Source organism: Chenopodium album, chromosome 22, assembly GCF_948465745.1.
Source record: "Chenopodium album chromosome 22, dcCheAlbu1.1, whole genome shotgun sequence".
Taxonomy (NCBI): domain Eukaryota; kingdom Viridiplantae; phylum Streptophyta; class Magnoliopsida; order Caryophyllales; family Amaranthaceae; genus Chenopodium; species Chenopodium album.
Window position 1 is genome coordinate 8801574 of NC_137855.1, and position 25809 is coordinate 8827382.

At 32.5% G+C, this 25809-nt stretch overlaps 3 protein-coding genes across 4 annotated transcripts; 2 read left to right on the forward strand and 1 right to left on the reverse strand.

The window, feature by feature from the left end:
- The first annotated feature begins 2160 nt into the window (after positions 1-2160).
- On the forward strand, positions 2161-3345 carry LOC145603887 (aspartic proteinase nepenthesin-2-like). The gene has a single exon (XM_081659860.1). The coding sequence runs from the start codon at positions 2161-2163 to the stop codon at positions 3343-3345; it is 1185 nt and encodes a 394-aa protein (XP_081515986.1).
- An 8405-nt stretch (positions 3346-11750) lies between these two features.
- On the forward strand, positions 11751-13037 carry LOC145603888 (aspartic proteinase nepenthesin-2-like). Its single transcript, XM_081659861.1, has one exon. It carries the CDS (start codon positions 11751-11753, stop codon positions 13035-13037), a length of 1287 nt encoding a protein of 428 aa, XP_081515987.1.
- A 4628-nt stretch (positions 13038-17665) lies between these two features.
- LOC145604653 (bifunctional 3-dehydroquinate dehydratase/shikimate dehydrogenase, chloroplastic-like) lies at positions 17666-25622 on the reverse strand. Of its 2 annotated transcripts, none has more exons than XM_081660561.1 (11): positions 25432-25622; positions 25041-25269; positions 24137-24242; positions 22779-22997; positions 22163-22509; positions 21719-21782; positions 20958-21066; positions 20731-20868; positions 19778-19926; positions 18312-18474; positions 17666-18069 (listed from the first exon to the last, which is right to left on the reverse strand). In XM_081660561.1, the coding sequence occupies exons 2-11, from the start codon at positions 25250-25252 to the stop codon at positions 18023-18025; spliced, it is 1554 nt and encodes a 517-aa protein (XP_081516687.1). In that variant the 5' UTR covers positions 25253-25269; positions 25432-25622; the 3' UTR covers positions 17666-18022. The 2 variants fall into 2 exon arrangements, with proteins under 2 accessions (XP_081516687.1, XP_081516686.1); XM_081660560.1 differs by having other exon boundaries at positions 25041-25273.
- Positions 25623-25809: the final 187 nt, after the last annotated feature.

Genomic DNA, 25809 nt, shown 5'->3' on the forward strand with positions numbered 1-25809 from the left:
CCTTTTGCCATATTGCAATATGAGATGCGCGGCTGAGGATGTTGTAATTCCTCCGCAGTTTCCGCAACAACAGTCTCCATCATCATATCATCTTCAATATGTTGCCCTTTCTCTCATAGTGCTCGCAGAATTCTCCGGCGTTCTTTTAACCTTCTTATTTGATCTTCCTCTTCAGAAGGAAGGGTTTTCTCGTGTGTTTTCGCTCTCTTGCATCTTGCTTTTTTAGCACTCACCTTTTTTTCTATAGATGATTAATTACTTGTTGAGTTGTTGATTTTTGTTTTTTTGGTATGAATCTTATTCAGCAACTAGTTAGTGACTCGGGCGATACCCTGCATTTCTTCTTCTTTTCCCCCTTTTTTTTTCTTTTTCTTTTTTTGGTATGAAGATTGTGGATATTACTTAATTATTTTTTTTATGTTGGTATAATACATTTTCGCAACTGAAAAATATTTAAACTTTTATAGGAAAACTTTCAATAAATAAATCACATTAATATATACCGGTTACAAATTAAGTGGGTCAAAGCAATTTAAATACATTGTAATTATTCATCGTTCTAAGGCCCTGTTCTTTTGAGCTTCTGGTAGGGTAGAGTAGAGCAGAGCAGATTTCAGCAGAGCAGATTTCAGCAAAGCAGAGCAGAGCAGCGCAGATTTCATTATTATTATTATTATTATTATTATCATTATTATTATTATTTCTAATATTATTAATATTACTATTATTATAATTACTATTATTATTATTATTATTACTATTATTATTGTTATTATTATTATTATTATTACAAATATTACTACGAAATTTTATTATTAAATATTAATTATTATTATTATGATTATTATTAATATTATTATTATTAAATATTATTAAAATTATTATTAATATTATTATTATTAAATATTAATTATTATTATTTAATATTAATTTTTAATGATATTATTATTAATTATTATTATTATTAAATATTAATTATTATTATTATTATTAAATATTAATTATATATTATTATTATTAAATATTAACTATACATTATTTTTATTAAATATTAATTATTATTATTAAATATTAATTATTATTATCATTAAGTATTAGTTATTTATTATTATTATTAAATATAAATTATTATTATAATAATTCAATATTAAATATTAATTTTAAGCAGAGCAGGGCAGAGCAGAGCAGATTGAAGCAGAGCAGAGCAAAGCAGATTTCAGCAGAGCAGAGCAGATTTCAGCAGAGCAAAGCAGCTCTAAAGAACGGGGCCTAATTGAGCTTAAAATAAATACAACGGTTACAAAACTTATTTTGGGTGATGAAAATTAATTTAATTATTTTTTTTAACAACTGATTTGATTGATTATTATACAATCAATACTATAATACAATTAATTAATTTATCGTACAATTTATTAACACATATTTAACATGTACATGTAATTGATTATGTGGCAATTTGATCAATAACGCGGCTAAATAAGAAAAAAAAGTGACACGTGGCGATATGACACTCCTAGCCCTTGAGTTTTAATAATAATTGATTGATATATTTGTATAACATGGACAAATACTTGTACAGTAGTACACATACACTTCGTACTATATTGTAGACGCACTGTTGGTTACATTTCTAGAGTTGTACTTCATTGTCTCAATGGGTCATAGTTGTACAACAATTATCATGTAAATATGATCTCTTTTTTTCCTAATGTTTAGGAGATTTTCACATCAAGGCTACTCCTCATAAATTTGGAAACAAATCACTTGATTTATTAGCTTTCAAACCATGCATGCATGTTTAATCTAGTAATCTTGAACAGAAATAAATCGTTATCCATTTAATTATATTATTACCTTATTTTATTTTTTTTTTCTATATAATACCAATAAAAGAGTAACAATATATATCATCTTTCATTTGCATTATTCATCCCAAGGCTATCTCAAACGTTTCATAGCAAGAAATTAAAAATGAAACCAACAAATTTCATTTTTTTCTTATACATTATTACTACTTCCATCATAATCCCTCAAACAACCTCATTTTCTTTGCCAATGATTCCTATAGATTCAAGTGAATTACAAATTGTACCTCAAAGTTTAACCACTCATCTACGCCACCAATTCCTTATGAATATATCTTTGTCACGAGTATCAATGTATCGTAAAAGAAGGGGCTCGGAGCCAAATACAAACTCACTCGAATCCACCGTATGGTGGAGGTTAAGCAATTTTTTCGTAACACAAGTCTTCTTTGGCACAAGCTCAAATCTTTTCGGCCCTTATCTTCTTTTAGACAGTGGGGATGACAATACTTGGGTACAATGCGACGGATGCAATCCTTGTTTTGAGGTAAGTGGTGGAAACCCTAGAGTTCAAGATTCTTTAACGTATAAATTACTTAGCCCTGATGATCCGCGATGTGAACCTAGATACATTTATGATACATCATGTGGGTTTTTGAATGAATATGTGAACGGGGGAGTGTCTTCCTCTGGTCTCGTGGGGACGAATACATTTTTATTCCTTAATCCAGAAACCCAAAAACCCGAATTTATTCAAGATCTAGCATTCGGGTGCGGTCTCATCAACAAGAACATCAACTTCGGGCAAAATGATGGGCCTGACAATACAATTGGGGGCTTATTTGGGCTTTCACCCGGCCCAAGATCTTTCCTTGACCAACTTGATGCCCAAACTCAAGGAAAATTTTCCTTTTGTCTTACATCTTGGGCCGAGCCAAACCTTGGCAAATCTACATTGCATTTTGGTGATGCAGCCAAATTAGAAGGACCTAATGTCCAACAAATTCCTATGGATTCAAGAGAAAGATACCATCTATATTTTAGTGGTTTAAGTGTAAACGGAAATAGACTCTCATTTGATCCTTCTATATGTGCATTAACCGATGATGACCCTTCCAAAGGCACAGGGTTCTTCGTCGACTCGGGTGCACCACCCACAATACTACCTACAAGTGTATATCGACCCCTACGTGCAGCCATGGTTGACTACTTTGCTCAATACGGTTGGCAAACTATAGGAGAACAAGCCTTTGATCTTTGCTACACGTCGACACCTAAAGAAGGCCAAAGCTATCCATCCGTGGTGTTTCACTTTTCGAAAGGTGACCAAGGAGGGGAGGTCGATTGGACAATGGACAAGGACAACATGTTTGTTAAGCTCGATGCAATCGATGGTTTTTGTATGGTGGTTGGCGAAGTTCCTGATCCAGGACCTTGCATCTTTGGTGCTTATCAACTAGCTAACTTTAAGGTCTCATTTGACGTCAAAAATGGGATTTTATCATTTGCTCCTCAGAGATGTCAAGAGGATGTTTAGCTTGATTTTAAATCAAGCTGATTATTGTACTTGTTAATTACCATGTTAGCGTAAATTAGTTTATGTTCATGGTGTGTTCAGAGGACATAACTATAAAAATGTTGTGTTCAAATAAATTAATAAAGCTACTTTACTATGTACATATTCACAATTTAGGAAATATTTTACGATGATCGATTTGTTTTTAAACTTTTGTGAGTTACTACCCTTACCGGCCAAATTGACACTCGCCAAAAATGCTCTATACATATACATATCCATAGTTCAATAGTACAAATCCCCTAAAATATTTAAGACGACCCAATACAAAGCCCCTAAAATATCTTAAACGACCCCAAACATAGACATTTATCAATAGCTCTTTTTGTGTTACAGTATTAGCTCTTTTTCTTGACAAGGCCCGGTACAAGACTCCTAGCGAGGGTATTCTTGATTCTAAGGAGGCGGACCGCTTATTGAAGTTCGACCCTGTCACATTTGGAGGAGGCCGTCGTCACCACGGGACGCGTCATCACCACCGTGGTACCACCAAAAACGCTAGGCTTCGATATAAGTGGATAGATTATCATATCACACACCATTGCTAGCCACAATTTCTCCTACTAGATTATGGAGTATTATTTTTGGTCCATGGATGTTGGTCTCATATCTCATTCAATCACTTTTGTATACACCCGGTTTTTAGTAATTTACTGTACATCGAGTTCACTTTTGTCAAATTTAGTGTCACTTTTGTCATATTTATCAATGAAGCATAAATAACTCTTATATATGTCAGAGTAACTTTTGTGCATTTTAGGGTAACTTTTGCGCCTTTTATTGTCACTTTATAACGGATGTTCAGTAATTTATTGTGCGTTATGTTTATTTTGGATAATATTTGTCTTTAGGGGTTTTTACGGACTGTTAAATACGGATTTGGGCCGCACCCGCAACTAAAAGAGAGTCTAGTTTGCAAGACCAAAAGATGTTTTATTCTAAAATCATATGATAATAAGAGTAATCCTTAAGTCTTATAAAATGTTTAACTATCTCTTCTTTTCTCAGCGTAAAAAACTATTATTTGAGAACTTTATACTTTAACGCGGACATTAATATTACTCACTTTGTGACTCTCAGCACCAAATGCGAAGTATAATCTATGTTAGTTGATGATAATTGGAGGGTGTTTGAAAGGTGGTGTTTGTAGCTTTTGTCTTGAGTTTGTCAAATCATGCTAAACATTTTCGGTGCTAAGTTTAAATAGTGGGATCCGAGGTAGGTTAGCTAAAATTTGAATGCTTAAAAGTAAAATGGTGAATGGGGTCGACAATAGGACGTTTTTAGTAGGGAGTGGGCCAAAGTTATGGGATTTAAAATGAAAGAATAACATTTATGTATGATGATGATGTTGGTTTGCATGGATCGACTTATGATTAATTCTAGTGGAACATTATTTTCTTTTTGATTTCCTTTTTAGGTAATAGGTCCACTCTTTGGTCTATTTTGACAATTTTCAGAATGGTACAACACTAAAATGTGGGATTAGTTATAGAGTTATGATGGGTTTTCTCTTTAAAATGATCTAAATGGATGTTTTTAGAATATGAAATTTGATGCAAAAGCCAAGTAACTAAGTTAAGTTTTAAGGGGTGATTACAAAATGTAAAATCAATTATATTTTATGTACTCATTACTTGTTATGACATAAAAAATAAAATAATAATAATACTTATGTTTGAATGGTTTAAAAAAAGGAAAAATTGTTCTGTATACCCTGAAATCCTGAAATATTAAAAAATGCACTGTTTACCCCTGAAAACCTTCAAATGCACCGTGTATGCCCGAGGTTTGTAAAAATTTCACCAAATACCCCCAAATTCATAATAAATGTTAATTTTGTTAAATTGAGACCCCCATAAGCATCAAATTCTATTAAATTATTACAATGTAATGCTACTAAATGATAAACCATTTAATTATCAAGTAAAGTTAATAAATAAATCAAAATCTAACACCCAAAAGTTTAGGATTTATAATGATCAATGGAGTTCAAATTTTGATGTAATTTATGCTTTTGGCGGTGTTACTGCGTAAATATAAAGTTCTAAAAGTGAGTCAATGTGTGGGTATTATTATAGTTTGATAACTCAATGATATATATGTGCATTTGTTAGATGATCGGGATATTTGATGCATATTTGTTACAAACCTCAGGGACATACGGTGCATTTAAATGTTTTCATGCCCTATTAACTTCACCTTAAAAAAAATAGTATTATTATAAATACTTTCAGTTTAGTAAAAATTATTTCAGTTTAGTTTATATTAATAAGTTCACTTCAGTAAAATTCGGTAACTATAAAGAAGATATACACTGTAATAGAAAATCAGTAAAAATAATTTCAATTCAACAAAAACAATTTCAACTCATTAAAAATAATTTTAGTTTAACAAAGGTAAGGTGAAGTGATGATATGGGAGATGGATATATATGTATATTTTTTGACAGGGAGATGGATATTAAAGATTTTTTTTTTTTGGTGCATATGAGGGCCGAGCCCATTTAATCGGTTGGATATTAAAGCTATGGTATTGTTGTATATGTAAGTAAAAAAAAACACTTTTTTTGTTGATTTTATTTTTAAAAACTAAACCTTTCTGTATCATATGATTCATCTCTTTAATGTATTAATAGTGTGTCATCCGGGCATTGCCCCAGGATGTTACTTTGAGGGTTTTTTTTTTTTTTTTTTTTTTTTTTTGGATAAAGTGTTTGAAGTATTATTAATTTGGAATATAATGTTTAATATTGAAGAGAATATAAAGAATAGTATGTGTCACTGTTTTTGAGTTTGGATGCAATTTTGTATTCTGCATTTAAATACATTTATGTGGAAAAATAGAACATAAGTTATTGGTAGTTAAAATGGTAAAGTCATGTGATGTTCATTCCACGAGGTTAGGAGTTCAAACCTCTTTATATGCGTTTTTAATTAACATCGCAATGAATTATTGAGTGGTGACATGGCGCGATGCCATGGGATATTAAGCAGTGACGTGGAACACGTGGCATATAAACATTTTTAGGAACGCTTTTTAATATATAACTAGTGTGTGTCCCGGACGATGCCCCGAATTGCTAGTTTGCACTTCTTTAATTTGATAATTATGTTCAACTATTGTATAGCTAGTGTGAGATTTGGGCGTTATCTTAAATGTTACGAATTTATTTTTTTTACCTCTTATGTATTTATTGTCCAATCTTGTGAAAATTAAATAAATCAAATAACCTCTAATTTAAAAGCAATATATAATGTTAAATATGTGAAAATTTAAAACAATAATAAAAGTTGGTTGAGATGGTAAGTGTGTAGCATTTATTTCTTTGAGGTTGAGGGTTCGCATCTAGATAAAACCATATGTTATTAATTTTGTTAAATGAAGTCGCAAGTTTACGTGTCGCTGACGTGACATTGTGACATGTTGTCATATACGTTGAAGAGTGCCACGTGGCACCGTTCCTTTAAAATGAATGCCTTTTATAATATATTTTTTTTTAATCAAATATATATAATTTTTTTTAATGGATTGTTAACATATATAGTCTGAATGATATTTTTCTTATTGCAGTTTATTGCTATTTTACTCTTTCTAAAATTCAAGATGTAGGCCATAATTGATTTGCATGTAAATAAGGCTTTGTACATCTAAACCAACTTATATTACACATTGTAATCATTATCTAGATTTTCCTAATGTGATACGGAGTATTTTTTTATTTTTTCTAAAATCTAAATTTTTGGCTTTGATTGATTTACAATAGTTAAGGTATTTTTTTTGTTTTCTCATTAAAAGCTTACATAATTTCCATAAAAAAGGAAAATCAAGATCGAGATGATAAAATGACTTATGTAATTGCCTATGTGTCTTTTAGTATAAAATGACTTATGTAATTTCCATAAAATGACTTATGTAATTGCCTATGTAATTTTTTTTTTGTTTTTTTTTTGTTTGTTTTTTTTTTTTTTTTTTTGTTTGTTTTTGTGTGTGTGTGTGGACCATTTAGTATATACGAGTAGTTATTAATTGATTAATTGATTTTTTTTGCTGATTTTAAATTGGGAATCTATACTTATCCACACATTTAGTATATAGTTATTAATTGATTAATTGAATTATTTTGCTGATTTTAAATTGGGAATCTATACTTATATATTAAAAAACATTCCTAAAACAGAATATGTTTCACGTGTCACCTTTTTTAAGTTTGATATATCAACAACATGTGTCACATGTCACTATAAACATGACATGTCACCTTCACAACATGTATTAGGTTTGCATCTAAAAAATGCTTATAACAAGACTTAAACTCAATACCAACAAGTCTTAAGTTACAAATCTTACCATTTTAGCCATTTATTAATTGTGTTTTTTTATCCTACAAAATTATAGTTAACTTATTTAAGTTGATTGGTGTTTTATTATATTATTAATTATTTGTTTTCATTATATAATGATTGAGTTTGGCAACTAAAAAATGTTTATAGCAAGAATTAAATTTGAAACCAACAAGTACAAACTAGCAACCCGGGCATAGCCTGGGCCACACACTAGTTTGAGATTATAAGTGTGAATGCAATGGAGGAGCCAAGGAGGTGCCTCTACTTATATGTAAACAGTATTTTGGACTTTTGGCTAATACATACCCCAATAACCTAATACAACAATCCATAGTCTACTATCCATTTTGGTGACAGTGCCCAAATTAGTGGGCCTTATGTCCAACAAATTCCTATGAATGCAAAATTAAATTACACTGTTCTTGAGCAATATTCACTCGTTTATATATATGCAATGAATTAGCATGGTGGACAAATTACCAAGGGGCTTTTCAATGATTCTGATGCATCTTACACTGTAATTATCTGCATACTAGCCATTAAGCTAAGGTCAGCCATGGTTGATTACTTCTCGAGCCACGGTGGGCGGGCGAGCAGTCAAATGACTAGTTTTTGTTTATCTCATATGACTGGTCAGATTTGAACAAGGTTTTTGCTTAAGACTATTATGTGTGATCAACTTACAAATAAAATTAATGCTTACGACTCACCTTAATAAAATTCGTAAATCAAATAGATATTTCAAATTTCTTAGAGAAAATTCTTAAACATCTCTTGCTTAATGACTGAGCATCAAAAGTGTGATCAACTTACAAATACAAAAGAAGTATGTTGTATGATTGGGCACCAAAAAATAACAGTCAAATGAAGAAGAGTTTTTTTTTTTTTTTTTTTTTTTTTTTGTTTGACATTGAAATGAAGAAGAGTTAACTTTAGAAGTATGTCGTATTATAACTATTTATTAAAGGTATGGTAACACGATAGTTACCAACAAATATGACATACTATCTGCGTTTCTTATTAGTTGACACGTATTCCTTTTAAGAAGTTTCTTTTTAGTTGACGCGTTTCCTTTTTGGGTAAATTTTTTACCTTGTATTTACAAGCTACCCCACTTGCTTTTTCATTCTCTATCACTCTCTCTCCTCTCCTTAATATATGTGCCTAAATCAAACGCGTCAACTAAATAGAAACGGAGGAAGTATGAAATTATTAGAAAAACATAAAAACTGAGTTAATTAACTATTCCGTATTATAATATTTTTCATCAAAAGATTCTAAACCTTATAGTGTGACAAAAAAAGAGAGCCTAAATACTTCGTTATACTTTTGAGTTTTGACATATTATTTTAACGCAAAAGGGAAATACTATATACCCACATACAAGCAATATACTTTTGAGTTGTATGCAATGCATAATACAATAATAAATACATACTTAGTTATTACTAATTTACTACTTGTTGATTTCATAATTAATTACTTGTTGAGTCTCGTCAAAAAAAAAAAAAAAAAAAAAAATTTACTTGTTTAGTTGTTGATTTTTGTTTTTTTTTTTTGTATGAATTTTATTCAGCAACTAGTTATTAGTGACCCGGTGATGCCCCGGGTTTTTTTTTTTTTTTTTTTTTTTTGGTATGGAAGATTGTGGATATACTTAACTATATTTTTTTTTTTACGTTGGTGTAATACATTTTTGCAATGCAATTGAAAAATATTTAAACTTTGATAGAAAAACTTTCAATAAATAAATCACATTAACACATACCGGTTACAAATTAAGTTGGTCAAAGCAATTTATATACATTGTAATTATTCATCGTTCTAATTGAACTCAAAATAAATACACCGGTTACAAAACTTATTTTGGGTGATGAAAATTAATTTGATTGTTTTTTTTTTTGTAACAACTGATTTAATTGATTATTATACAATCAATACTATAATACAATTAATTAATTTATCACACAATTTATTGACACATAAACATGTACATGTAATTGATTATGCGGCAATTTGATCAATGACGTAGCTAAACAAGAAAAAAAAAGTGACACGTGGCGATATGACACTCTTTGCCTTTGAGCTTTAATAATAACTAGTTAGTGACCCGGGCGATGCCCTGAGTTTCTTTCTTCTCTTTTTTTTTAATTTATTTTTTGGTAAGGAAGATTGTGGATATTACTTAATTATTCTTTTTTACGTTGGTATAATACATTTTCGCAACTGAAAAATATTTAAACTTTGATAGGAAAACTTTCAATAAATAAATCACATTAATACATACCGTTACAAATTAAGTGGGTCAAAGCAATTTAAATGCATTGTAATTATTGTAATTATTCATTGTTTTAATTGAGCTCAAAATAAATACACCGGTTACAAAACTTATTTGGGTGATGAAAATTAATTTAATTGTTTTTTTGTAACAACTTATTTAATTGATTATTATACAATCAATACTATAATACAATTAATTAATTTATCATACAATTTATTGACACATATTTAACTTGTACATGTAATTGATTATGTAGCAATTTGATCGATAACATGGCTAATTAGGAAAAAAAAAGTGACACGTGGTGATATGACACTCCTTGCCTTTGAGTTTTAATAATAACATTGACATTGATTGATATTGATATATTTGTATAACATGGACAAATACTTGTACACATACACTTCGTACTATATTGTAGACACACTGTTGGTTACATTTCTAGAGTCAAGGGCGGAGCCACGGGGGCCGGGTGGCTGGTGGTCTTGGGTTCGATTCTTGTGAGGCTTACTTGATCACTTTTTTTTCTTTTTATTCCTTTTTTTTTTTTTAATTTTTTATTTTTTTATTTTATTTTATTTACTTTTTTTTTTTTTTATTGTATTCACTATATCTTATACAATTATTAATATTATTTTTCCTTGAAAATCACTACTGTAATAGCACAGTATTAGTTTTAATCTTTTAAATTATATTTCTTTTATCTAATCCCTTCAATCTTTCTTTTTATTAGTTAGTTAGTTTTTTTTTTTTTTTTTTTAATTTTTTTTTAATTTTTTTTTTTTGGTGTTTAGAGAGCCACAAGGATGGGGGTGAAAATCGATCCCAAGATCTCTTGGAATCGGAAGGGAAGCTCTTACCACTTGAGCTATCCCTCACTCTCTCTTTTTATTAGTTTGTTAGTTGTTTTGATTTCAAAGTTACTTTTATTGTTTTTCCTATATTTCTAATATACTAAATTAGTAAATTGCATAACTTACATTTTTTTTTTATTGGTATTTATTTTTGAGCAAATGAACTACAAGAGCAATACAAAATATAAATGGGGAGGACATAGGAGGAAATAAAGCCTAAACCCTATATTATTGTACACAATCCCTTTGCTTTAATTAATAAGGCAAGACCTCATAGGTTGTAATGTTGATTATTATTTTGATAAAAATATTTTGTGTGGCTTAATAAATATAGTCAATCTAATTTATAATATCGCAAATACCGCAAAAGAAAATATTGTACAATGAGAAAATTATAGTAAATACAATATACTTAACTCGGCCTCTCCATGATTAAATTCCCGGCTTCGCCCCTGTCTAGAGTTGTACTTCCTTTTCTCAATGGGTCATAGTTGGAAATAAATCACAACCATTATTATGTAAATATGATCTCTTTTTTCCTAATGGTTAGGAGATTTTCACATCAAGGCTACTCCTCATAAATTTGGAAACAAATCACTTTGATTTATTAGCTTTCACACTATGCATGCATGTTTAATCTAGTAACGTTGAACAGAAATAAATCGTTATCCATTTAATTATTATTATTACCTTTTTTTTTTCCCTATATAATAGCCATAAAAGAGCTACAATGTATATCATTTTTCATTTGCATTATTCATCCCAAAGCTATCTCAAACGTTTCATAGCAAGAAATTAAAAATGAAACCAACAAATTTCATTTTTTTCTTATACATTATTACTACTTCCATCATAATCCCTCAAACAACCTCATTTTCTTTGCCAATGATTCCTATAGACTCAAGTGAATTACAAATTGTACCTCAAAGTTTAACCACTCATCAACGCCACCAATTCCTTATGAATATATCTTTATCACGAGTATCAATGTATCGTAAAAGAAGGGGCTCGGACTCAAGTACAAACTCACTTGAATCCACCGTATGGTGGAGGTTAAGCAATTTTTTCGTAACACAAGTCTTCTTTGGCACAAGCTCAAATCTTTTCGGCCCTTATCTTCTTTTAGATAGTGGGGATGACAATACTTGGGTACAATGCGACGGATGCAATCCATGTTTCGAGGTAAAAGGTGGAAACCCTAGAGTTCAAGATTCTTTAACGTATAAATTACTTAGCCCTGATGATTCGCGATGTGAACCTAGATATGTTTATGATAAGTCATGTGGTTTTTTGAATGAATATATGAGCGGGCGAGTGTCTTCCTCTGGTCCCATGGGGACGGATACATTTTTATTCCTTAATCCGGAAACCCAAAAACCCGAATTTATTCAAGATCTAGCATTCGGGTGCGGTCTCATCAACAAGAACATCAACTTCGGGCGAAATGATGGGCCTGACAATACAATTGCAGGGTTATTTGGGCTTGCACCCGGCCCAAGATCTTTCCTTAACCAACTTGATGCCCAAATTCAAGGTAAATTTTCCTTTTGTCTCACATCTTGGGCCGAGCCAAACCTTGGCAAATCTACCATGTATTTTGGTGATGCGGCCAAGCTAGAAGGACCTAATGTTCAACAAATTCCTATGAATTCAAAAGACAGATACCATATATTTTTTAGTGGTATAAGTGTAAACGGAAATAGACTCTCATTTGATCCTTCTATATGTGCATTAACCGATGATGACCCTTCTAAAGGCACAGGGTTCTTCGTCGACTCGGGTGCACCACCCACAATACTACCTACAAGTGTATATCGACCCCTACGTGCAGCCATGGTTGACTACTTTGCTCAATACGGTTGGCAGACTATAGGAGAACAAGCCTTTGATCTTTGCTACACGTCGACACCTAAAGAAGGTCAAAGCTATCCATCCGTGGTGTTTCACTTTTCGAAAGGTGACCAAGGAGGGGAGGTCGATTGGACAATGGACAAGGACAACATGTTTGTTAAACTCGATGCAATCGATGGTTTTTGTATGGTGGTTGGCGAGGTTCCTGATCCAGGACCTTGCCTCCTTGGTGCTTATCAACTAGCTAACTTTAAGGTCTCATTTGACGTCAAAAATGGGATTTTATCATTTGCTCCTCAGAGATGTCAAGAGGATGTTTAGCTTGATTTTAAATCAAACTTGTTATTGTACTTGTTAATTACCATGTTATGTTCATGTTCAGAGGACATAACTATAAAAATGTTGTGTTCAAATAAATTAATAAAGCTATTTTGCTAAGTACATATTCACAATTTAGGAAATGATCGATTTGTTTTTAAACTTTTGTGAGTTACTACCCTTACCGGCCAAATCGACACTCGTCAAAAATGCTCTATACATATACATATCCATAGCTCAATATTACAAAGCCCCTAAAATATTTAAGACGACCCAATACAAAACCCCTAAAATATTTAAAACGACCCCATACATAGACATTTATCAATTGCTCAATAGTTCTGTAATCTACTCCTAATTCATCTCCGTGATCAATATTTACATAAAAATTCTAGTATGGTCATTCTCACTATGACCATGACTATAGTTAATTATGATTGGCTAATCTTTGCTTTTTTTTAAAAATCTTGGTCAAAACTTATTTTTAAAATTTTCCACTTTAAATTCTTTTTCATTTTTTCAAAAAAAAAAAACTTATTGATTTCCAAAATTGCTTTCTAAGTTCCGAAATTATTTTCTTAAAATCAGTTATTAATTAAATCTAAAAATAAGATTAAATTAAATAAATCAAAATAAAAAATTGTTCTTCGTAGTTCTTCATTGTTCTTCAAAGTTCTTCAAGTTTCTTCATTAATGGATGAAATTAACAATAAATTCATGATCTATGTGTCTTAAATTAACTCACGCTTCAGGCGGAAAATGAATACATGCTCCGATCTACACACCATGTGCGATTTTTTATTTTTTGAAAATCGGAGTTCGTACGCATTCGAATCTATGTGGGTTGTTTCTTAATCCTAGAATAATACATTTTAATTGAATAATTTTAATCAAGGGATGTGAAATTGGTGATTACATGTAGTTGAAAATCTTAAATATTCACTTTTTCGATAATCTGGGTTCGTGAAACAAATCATGGAAGAAAACAGTTAAAATATCTTCTTCAAAACCTTGTTTGATCCAAAAAAACGAAGATGAAATTTTAAATTTTTGTTTTTGTATTAGATTTTCACCAATATGCTAATAGGACATTACCTATAACAAGTAAGTTTACTATTTATTCGTCTACGACCATAAAGAGTGTTATAATCATATTGAACGCTATAATTATGAATTTTAATTTGTGATCATATTTATGTTATCATCAAATAAATTTCATTAGATTATCAATAAAAATTGCATTAAATACCTTTTAAGACTTTAACATTTTTTATTATTAATAGAAAGTCATGATCATACACATTATAGGTTATTACATTATGAAATGATATATGCCAAACTTATGTCACGAAGTATTTATTTAGAAATGTGATTCAACTAGTTAAATAACAACGAACAACGACCTATGAATTATTCATTTAATCTAGCGCACTAGCGTCGTGAATATTGTGAATTCAAAAAATAACACTATAATAATTTTTTTACAAAAATAGCTAATTGAAACGGCAATATATGACCCCAAGATATGTCCCCTAGGGTCTCAACACTTTTCGCCACCGGGCCCCGAAACCTCAAAATTTCCTCAAAAAGTGTGGATAGCCTTCAATTTTGTAATTTTTTGAAATTCTTTACACCCGGAAATAAAAATTGCCGAAATATTTACCATGGTCCCTAATACTCTTCGGGAGTCTAATTGGGTCGGTGGAACCATCCAATATGCCCTTAAACAGTCATTTTACCCGTTCACAATTTGCAGTGATTTCGTAAACTTAAGTCTACCACGTACAAAAATGACAACATATTATGATCATATATGGTTTCAAATGACATTATATGACCTCGAGATGTATCCCTTATGGTCTCAAGGCTTTTCGTCAACGGGCCCCAAAACCTCAAAATTTTATTAAGAAGCGTGGATTATAGCCTTCAATTTTGTAATTTTTTGACCTTTTTTTGCCCAGAATAAAAAATTGCCGAGATGTTTATCATGGTCCCTAATACCCTCCGGAAGTCTAATTGTGTCGGTGGAACCAACTAATATGCCCTTAAATGGTCACTTTACCCGTTAGCAAGTTGCACCAGTTTTGTAAACTCAAGCCTACCACGGACGTTTATGACAACATATAATGATCATATATGATTTCAAACGACATTACATGACCCCAAAATGTATCCCTTATGCAGGGTCTCAACGCTTTTCGCCACCAGGCCCTAAACCTCAAATTTTCCTACAAAGACGTGGATTATAGCCTTCAATTTTGTAATTTTTAACCTTTTTTCGCCCGGAAATAAAAATTGCCGAGATGTTAACCGTGGTCCCTAATACCCTCCGGGAGTCCAATAGGGTCAATGGAACCATCCAATTTGCCCATAAACGGTCATTTTACCCGTTTACAACTTTCAGTGATTTCGTAAACTCAAGCCCACCACTTACGTTTATGACAACATATAATGATCATATATGGTTTCAAAAAGCAATATATGACCCGAGATATATCCCCTAGGGTCTCAACACTTTTCGCCACCGAGCCCCGAAACATCATAATTTCCTCAAAAAGAGTGGATTATAGCCTACAATTTTGTAATTTTTGAACTTTTTTTCGTCCGCAAATAAAATTGACGAGATGTTTACCATGGTCCCTAATACCCTCCCGGAGTACAACTGGGTCGGTGGAACCATCCAATATGTTCTGAAACGGTCATTTTACCCGTTCGCAACTTGCACCGACTTCGTAAACTTAAGCCTACCACGGATGTTTATGACAACATATAATGATTATATATGGTTTCAAACGACAATATATGACCCCGAGATATATCCCCTAGGATCTCAACACTTTTCGCCACCGAGGCCTGAAACCTCAAAATCTCCTCAAAAAGTGTGGATTATACCCTTCAATTTTGTAATTTTTTGAACTTTTTTTTCGCCCGGAAATAAAAACTGCCGAGATGTTTTTTTTCCATGGTAACTAATACTCTCCGAGAGTCCAATTGGGTCGGTGGAACCATCCAATATGCCTTTAAACGGTCATTTTACCGGTTTACAACTTGTAGTGATTTCGTAAACTCAAGCCTACCACGTACAAAAATGACAACATATAATGATCATATATGGTTTCAAACGCATTATATGACCTCGAGATGTATCCCTTATATATGGTCTCAAGGCTTTTCGCCACCGGGTCCTAAAACCTCAAAATTTCCTTAAAAAAGGTGGATTATTAGAGCTATCAAAAACTGATCCGACCCGAGAATTTGACCTTAACCGACAATGATCTGAACCCAGCCTGTACTCGAACAATGCGGTGAAACTAGTGACCTGTAACCAGACCTGATCTTGACTGAAAACCGATTTGATCCAATACTTTATGACCTGAACCCAAACCTGCACCCCACCTGATAGTAACCGTCAACCGATTTAATCCTACTCGAAAATAATCTGAACCCGAACTAGTACCCGACCCAATTAAAACATGAACCCGAGTCATGGAAGGTTTAATAAATTTTTACATACCTTTGTAAACCCTCAATCCGATTTAATAAAATCTTTTGTTCAGCTTATATACCTTTTGTTCTCTATTACTCGTATTTAGGTTTAATAAAATCTTGATGATGCTTGATCAAATTATGAAAGGTGTAATTATATAGTTCATTTAGGCCACATCGATATTTATTAGAATTGAACTTGAACCAAAACCCGACTCAATACTAACCCAAACCCGAGTGTACCATCTTGCTAACCCATCCAAACCCGACTCAACACAAACGAACCTGAAATTGAACCCGATCTGATATTAACTCGAATTAAACCCAACCTATATCCGAAAAGGTGAACGACCCGTTATAACTTTAACTGAAATTGACCCGACCTGAATTTGAACCTAATCTGAATCTAGATTGACCCGACATAACCTGATCCTGATTTAACCCAAGACCTAATTTGACCCGACCCAAACTCGACTTGAATACCCGAATTGACAGCTCTATAACCATCTACTCCTAATTCATCCCCGGGATCAATATTTACAACGTTTATTAACAATAAATAATGATCCTCTGCATTATTAGATACGTTGCTCCGTAGTAAATAATATTAAAGCAAAATAAAATCAATGCCAGAAAATGTTACAGTTAAAAACTAACAACAAATTAGTCTTAAAACTGGAAAAGTTTAGAAATGGTGGTGCTAATATAACTCATCCTTGAGATCTTATTAAACGGAACCTTGATAAATTCGTCTCAATGTGAATCTCTTAATATCAAAATTTCAATATTTCTATAAATACAAAATTAAAGATGAACTAGAAACAAATGGTAATAAGAAGTTATGTTCTGATCAACTTTAATCAGAATTTATTTGGTAAAATCTGATCTGTTTGTACAAGAATAAGTATTTGTAAGGTAATAATCACGAGTAACCGAGTTAGCATGATGTTACACAACGGTTCTTATGATATTTTTGTTGGGTCAGGTACATATTGGATCGAGTCTAAGCTCACTTATCCCAGGTAATTAAACACAGCTCATTGTAGTCGCGATACTGAGCTGAGCTCTTTTAGCACTACTAAGCCTGTAATTTGTGAGAACTTTCGTATACCACAAATGCTAGGAATGTTTGAGAGCAAGCAGTCTCAAAAACAGTGCTACGGGTTTTTATTAAAAACGGTGTGGTGCACAGTAAGTTGCACCTGAAAACTTCTCACCATTGCAGGGAGTATAATGATACATAACTTATTCTATACTGGAGGGCAAAGCAGGGACAGAAACGAGGTTTCTAATCAGAGACTTCCCTTACTATGTAAAAATAAGATACATTGGCCTATAGGCCCTCTATAACAGCTTTGCTCTACAAAAGAAGCCTCCAGTTTTGTAGCTTCGTGCCATTTGAAAAAAAAATGTTTACAGGCACACCGTGCTTACAGAAAAATTACACAATTTGGTACAAAAGAATCGCTGGGAGAATATCATGGAAATACCTAACAAATCCGTCATAACATGCTCTTTTCCAAGACTTCCTTCATTAGTTCCTTTGGGGCTGTATTATAGGCAATACAGAAGTCAGCCAGGGCAGAAGAAACAGATCAGATGATCAGCAGAAACATAGCAAAAATATTAATCAATCAAGTGGAATTGAAGCATTCATAAAGGGTGTTGCTTAAATCTGGGATTTATTTTGTGGTAACTGCCAGAATGAAGAAAATTATCCTGCTTTCCCTTCCTCAAAAACTCATCGATGGCATAAGTTAAGGAAGCAAGTATATCCAGTTATGATCTTACCTGGCAAACCAGTGAACTTTTCATACTGTCTGAACGCTTGATTAGCAAGCATTTCTGTACCATATACAATGATGGCCCCTGATTCTTGGGCTTCTTTTAAGAGTCTGGTTAATTTTGGTGCATAAACCGCATCAAAAACAAGAGCATAGTTCTTCAAAGCTTTCTGTGGAAGAGCATACAGGAAAAGAACATGGTTCAACTTGATGGTGAATCAAAACTGATCATGAAATAACGTAAAAGGTTCACATTACTGGAGAGCATGAGACAAAGCATCATTTATGTAGAGACATTTCAGCTTATACATTGCTACTATATGAAGTGCAACCACATTTTGTCAAATTTACCCAGAGTAACAATGATTGCCAATGCTGCGATTTTAAAAATAGGAGATAAATTAAAAAACAAAAAAAAAACGATCTTTATGTCTCCTCCAAAGCTGGGTTATTGTTGAGCTTGATGTAAGAAATTACCAGGATGGTACACTAAAGATGTCAACATCACATCATACTCTTCCATCCGGTGATTCAGATTTCCAGTGATGAACCCCTCTTTTATTTTTATTTTATTTTATTGTAATACACTCAGTTACTTTATTTCAGCTTTCTGGTAAGGAATAAGTTAATAAACAATAGGCAAAGGTCTCATAAGAAATGAGTACCCAAGCACAACAGTCACTCAGTTTATACTATGGCACAGGACAAGCAAAGAATTATCCAATAGAAACTGAATTCCTAAGTCAACACTCTCAGCTTAAGTGTATCTGATATTCTGATGAGATACACAGATCAGGTATACGGCTATAATGTGGGAAGAAAAAAGAAATATATGGTGGTGGTGGTGGTTTGAGGGGGGGGGGGGGGGGGGGGGGTAGGTAGGGGTGCCTAAACATATTACGATTTTGTCAAATGTAAATGCTTTTCCCAGGCAGATAAAGGTGACATTTTTTTGCCAAAGGTAACGATTATTCTGGACAAATGAGCAGTTTGTAATATCCACATTGCAATTGTTTTGGATGAGGGCACCATCTAGAACCAATCAACTAAACCACTAATAATTACATGACGCTCTTGATTATAGTCTGGCGGTCAAATGTCTGAAACATTACCCCTACAATTGCAGAGCGACGTGAGCTGTGATACAATAAACTACCATGATTTCCAAAGAAATCATTTTGTATCCCAACATCATAGATTACCATGGTTCTCACAGAATTAAACAAACAGGGAGGGGTTTGTGTATTCCCACAGAAATTAAATTCCCAGCAGAGCATAGATTGTAAATGCTGCATTTTTTTTTGAGGAAAGTAAATGCTGCATTTAAGAATACTTGAAATCAATCAATCAATCAAAGCCTTAATCCCATAAGTGGGGTCGGCTAACATGAATCAAATTTGATTATTTTAAGAATACTTGAAATAGCATATGTAATTAAAGGGAAAATGCATAAGAAAAAGGAGAGGCCTGAACCTTAGAAATAGGTGTTTCGGATATTTTTGGTTTCATCCCAACAGATGTAGTATTTACAAGAATCATCCCCTCTTCTGGAGCAAAGTTGTCTAATTCATCAAGACTGATAGCTTTTCCTCCAACATTATTAGCTAAATCCACAGCACTTGCTGATATCAAACAACAAGAAAGCAGGAAATCCCTTTAATACAAATTTAGAGGTGTCAATATAATCTACAAGAATATACAACAAAAAAAAAAAAAGGTTGTGATAGATACATGGCATTATTTATCAGTGCAAGTGTCGCAACACAAACAGAGAGCTAGAAGAGACCTTTAGCTTCACGTCATATCAAAAACAATTCTCATTTTATCTCAATTACCAAGGATTTAAACAAAATTAAATAAATAAATAAAAATTAACAAAAGTTTACATGACATAAAATTTAATAATATTTTCATTTTCTGCAAGAAAGACGGTATCTAGTGTCTTCAACCAAAGAATGGCATATTGTTTCCTCTACATGTTTAAAGCCCACATACACATAACTAATATGCTTAGATAGTTAGATTACTAGTAAACCACTATGTTTTCTGCAGTAAGAGTACAACAACAACAAAACCAACAACAAAGCCTTAGTCACAAAATGATTTGGTGTCGGCTAACATGAATTGTCATAAGGAACTGTCCAATATAGAAAAAGGATATAACAAGATAATCAGTTGAAAGTATTTGAAAAAGGTGTGTAAAGTAAGAAAAAGAAATAGCATCCAAGTATAAATGTACAAAGTAAAAGAGAACCAAGAATAAGAGTCAAGAAAGTTTTAAAGGAGTGGTAAAAACGTGTGAATAAAAACAAAATAAAAGCTTGAGATTTTTTTTTTCCTCCTATAGTAAGAGTAATAATCATCGATTATATAGCTGAGTTGGTAAGCCAATATTTAACTTGTAATGCCGTAAAGAAAATACTTACCAAGTGTGTGATTAGCTATGACCACCTTAGCTCCTTTAGCTTTTCCACCATAGGCAAGTGCCTTTCCTGCACCACCAGCTCCAATAACAACAAAAACTTTACCTTCCAAGGGTGATCTTGGTGCAGTGCTTCCACCTTCTAGACTTGCAAAAGGAACAGTGTTTTGTTATACGATAGTGTGATGAAAGAATTCAACGAGATAATTAAAATGTAATTGATTAAAAAACCTTGCAATCCTTCTTCAATAGCTTCAATAGCTCCCACGTAATCAAAATTGTAACCCGCCAATTTCCCATCGCTTGGTCTTTTAACCAAGCAATTTACGGCTTCAATTGCCTATTAGAATTTGGGAAAAATTAGTTTCATTCAATAAACCATTAATTTGGGCATAAGGGACAAGCATGGAGTGTAAAGACTTTTGCTCACCTAATTTGACTTACTTTAAAAAGTTCAAATTAGTTCTAATAAGATATGGCTAATAAATTCAGATTAGTTGTAATAATATAAGATAAAGGCTGATATAGATTAATAGGTTCTAAAAAGGTCTAATAACACCTACAATGCCTAATACGATAAGATAAAATAAGATAAGGATTCATTAGATCAAATAAAATAATAATTCGTATAAAATAAGGGTTAATTAGTTCAGATTATACAAGTTCAGGACTAATAAGATAAGATAAAATGAGAGAAATATAGGTGGAGAGAACAATGCCTACACCAAACCAGATTTTGAAATGATGAATCTGTGTAGTCCCTCAACCATACCTACCTCCATAGAAGACGAACTTAGTAGATCATAAAAATATAACATTAACCAGACAGTTGCACATTGATAACCATGCAAAGAAAGAAGTCCAAAAGAAGAGGAAAGGAAAAAAGGAGGAGCTCGTCCACTTTGAAGCTCTTAAAGTTTCCGATCAATAACCGTGGAAATTATAGTACGAAAAAAGCTCATTCACAAAATCAAAGCAAAGAGTTGCTATACCTTAGCTATGGGATCAACCTCTTCAGAACACTCAAGTGCAGCCATCTTGTGAGGTAGTGTGACACTGCACAATATGCATCATCGGATGAAAATGTAGCGTAGTATGAAATAGCAATAGAACTCTGTTTACTTGTTATCTAGGAAATATAATGATACAATAAATATGCTATTTCCAATAGCAAAAGGATGCCATAATATCACAAGCTAATTAAATGAATAAGTAACTTTACATTGACTAGCATTGACATCTGCCACTGTTACAAAATATCACAAATGGTGTGCTGAAATCTGATTGGCTAATTATGAAATTTTGTAAGAAACTGTAGGGATATAGACATCTACAAAAAAATTTCCCAAGTGTACATGAGACATGTGGGGTTAGCAGTTTTGGAACTTACATAAACTATAATGGTAGTCAATGAGTAATTTGAAAGGTAGTGGTACCTGAATCCAGCAAAATCAGTAGAAGAATATGTCTTCAAAAAGTTAGGTAAACTGTCCACCAGCAAAGGCAAATAGATTCCATCAAAGCCAACAGACTTAAATGCTGCATTATACATATGCGGACTCTTGCTATGAGCAATAGGATTCCCAATGACTCCATATACTTTAGTGTCAGGCCCTATACGTCTGAAATTATACAAATCCAAGAGATCTTTCATAGTAGGTTGGCCAGGAGCTGAAATTGCTCCTCCCTCAAGGGTACCAAAAGTAAGATAACCACCAAATTTGGCACAAAGTATCCTTGACATCAATCCTTGCTCACGCATAACAAGTCCAATCATTGGAACCTGAAAATGTAAATGTGAAATTCAATCAAATACTCAACAGTCCCACTTTTGTACAATTTTATAGTAAAAAATTACGCTTCAAATTATTTTGTACGAATCAGAAACCTTGTACTAAGGCATACCCCCCCCCCCCCCCCGGTTGCCTGCATGAAAATTGAACTTAGGGCATCATGTTAAAAGACGTAAGTTTGATCAGTGATCTCCTTCCAAATTATATGACAGATATTATCTACAATTCTACATAGATCATTGGCCTTTTTTTTTCACACCTGAGAATGTGTGAGTACTTGAAGAATACGTGCACAATCTGTAATATCTGTAGCGGTTGTTGCAATCTTTACAATGTCAGCTCCAGTTGCTTGTATCCTTGATACAAGATTTCCTATCTCTTCAACTGATGGTGTGCTTTGATAGTTATGAGAGGAGACAATAATTGCGGTCCTTGAAGGCTTCTTTCCACCAAAAGAGTCAAAGAACTCATCCGCTACCTACAAGAGGAAAATGATGAGATACCGACTTATTTTCAAAAATTCAAGTCCCATCATTTAAACACGAACAACGTAGGGTAACAAATACCCATGTTAGTTAATGAAAACCATTATACATAAATGCCATACTTGTGCAATAAAAACCTAAGATTCATTCTAATCAAATCCTATTGGTGATTGGTGAGATTTGAGTCAAGACCTAAAGGAGACACGATAGCTCTTTAATAAGCATTATATTGAAATAACCATAAACATAGTGGCATATACCATGTAAAATTGTAAAGTCAGAAAAAGTGTATAATTCCCTTTGCATATGTTTTATGTAAGATAATCACAATAGAGGTCTTCTACTTGTCCTTTGAGGTTTCAAAAGTGTATCATGGTTCTCAATGGGGTAATACAAATAAATATAAATATAAATCCATCGACCTTGTAATGTTCTCTTTACCTTATTTTGGGAGTTTACTACCTCCATTTTTTTTCTTTTTAATCTACACTTTTCTTTTTGCATTATTCACATACTCTTACCGAAGTTGTGCAATAGAAAACGTGAAAGTTGAACTAGGGGAAAAAAAAAAAAGTGAGAGTTTTATTTACTCTTATAATCTTATTAGAATTAAACCATATGAAAACACAAAGATTCAAATTAAACAATGTATTAGTAAAAATTGCAAAAATAAAATATTTGAAAATTTCACATAGAGACAAACCTATTGATAATATTTTCTTAAGAAAATTAGTCAAAATATGGTTTGAGTTTAGTCAAACCAAACCACATCATTATAATATCAAACACCTTCTTTAGGTGAAATGATAACGGCCAAATTTTGGACTACTTTTTGCTTATGAGGACAGATTAGATCATCTATCTAAAACATCGTTGTGTATCCTAGTTAAAGATGCTCAAGTCTCTTACATTATCTTTAAGACTATAGTGTTGAGAATCTTGAGATATATGAAGTACTAAACATGAAACTCCATTTTTCTCAAATAAACAATTATCACGTTTTGTTGCATACAATACTACACTTACTCAAATCAGCTAAACATACCTCCCACATCAACTTGTCAACAACATGAAAACTAATAAAATACAGGTTTAGATTTACAACAAACAAAAGACAAAGGAATAGTATAACCTTAAGCTCGACATCTATATAGTCAGCTCCTAGTTCCATGGCTCTGTACAATGCATTTCTTCGCTTGCTTTCATCACCATCATACTGACCTCCTTCCCATGCAGGTCTAAATACCACATGAATAATTATAAATGATTATGAAAAAATAGTTTATATTGTACTACCTGATTTATGAATTCGAAATTCTATTTATAATATACTATTATATTGTTTTTCCTTCGATGTTAAGAAAAAGAAAACCAAACTACACATTCAAATATGAAGTTAGAACTAATTTTTTCACTTTGCAGAAATGATACTGTCAAAGTCATATAGGTCTGCCTCATCTAAGCATGTAATTGAAATGATTCGGTTTGCACTCTCCATTATAATTGACATAGCAGGTTTCATTAATGTAAACGAAGGTGGACCCTACATAGCTTGCACACACACATCATCATTATCAAAGACTCAACCAACCATATTCAGTACTCCGTATTTGCCGATTTGTAAATGATTCCCTCTTACTTATACAAGAATAGCATTCTTTGACAATCTCAACTTTACAAGATTGCATATTGAAAATGCCACCCCTGCCCAAAGCATCATCTCACTCTATATTTCTCGAGACTCAAGAACCATATCACTATCACATTTCCAATCAAGTTTTTGACTCAAAATTCACAATGTACAATAGTTTCAATATTCAATACTCTAGTTTTCATAAGCACAAAATTCTAAATACCCAAATCATAAAACATCATACAATTAAATCATTCTTCATGAATCAACTTACACAACTCCCAAATTCATACTTTAAACCCAAAAACCAGAATTTCAGAAAATTCAATTTCGTGAAAATTCAATTTCTTCACGAAATTGAAGACACGCCCAAACAAAATTACAATCGAAGATTAGAAATTACCTGAAAGTGATCAAAGTAGGCAAAGGACTGTTTTTAATCAAAAGTTGAAGATCATGATCTGGGTTGAAATTCTTCAAAAAATCTATTCGAAGCTCAACCAAATCAGCCCCTTGTTCCTTAGCTTTGCTAACTTGAACCAACATTTGATCTGGGGTATCAGCCATAATGGGTACACATAGCAATGTCGGATTTCTTCCAATGTATTCCCCCATTTGAAGATTCTAGATTGCTAACTGACCCAAAAACACAATCATCAGCAATTTATACCCAATTAGCTCAATTATCTACCTTAAAAGAACCTAAATTGAATATACTGAAGATATAATAAACGATTAACACTACTACATTATGAAATTGATATTCGGTTATTATAAAAAGATAACATCTTTACCTCGGAAGCTGCTTCAATGGAGGAGAGAGGAAGAGGAGAAGCTCAAAATTGAAAAAGGTGAAATCTTTTTGGATTGTGAAAATTTTAGAGTATGAGGTTAGGTGAAGGTGACTGAACAAGGTTAGGTGCCGTTTTTTTTTATTTTTTTTTGTCAAAAACACAAAAATCCAATGGAACTGCAACAGTGGATGTGTTTGGTGGGAAGTCAATGGCACTTTCTCATCCCTTTCAAATGGCAATAACCTCATTAGCAGCAAAATGAATAGTGTGCTGACGATTTTGCCCTTGTCTCTTTATTTTTCCTATAAGACGCTTTTGCCCTTTTTTCTCATCAATGGCGATTGATCCTCACCTTTAATTGAATCAACAGGATGCGGA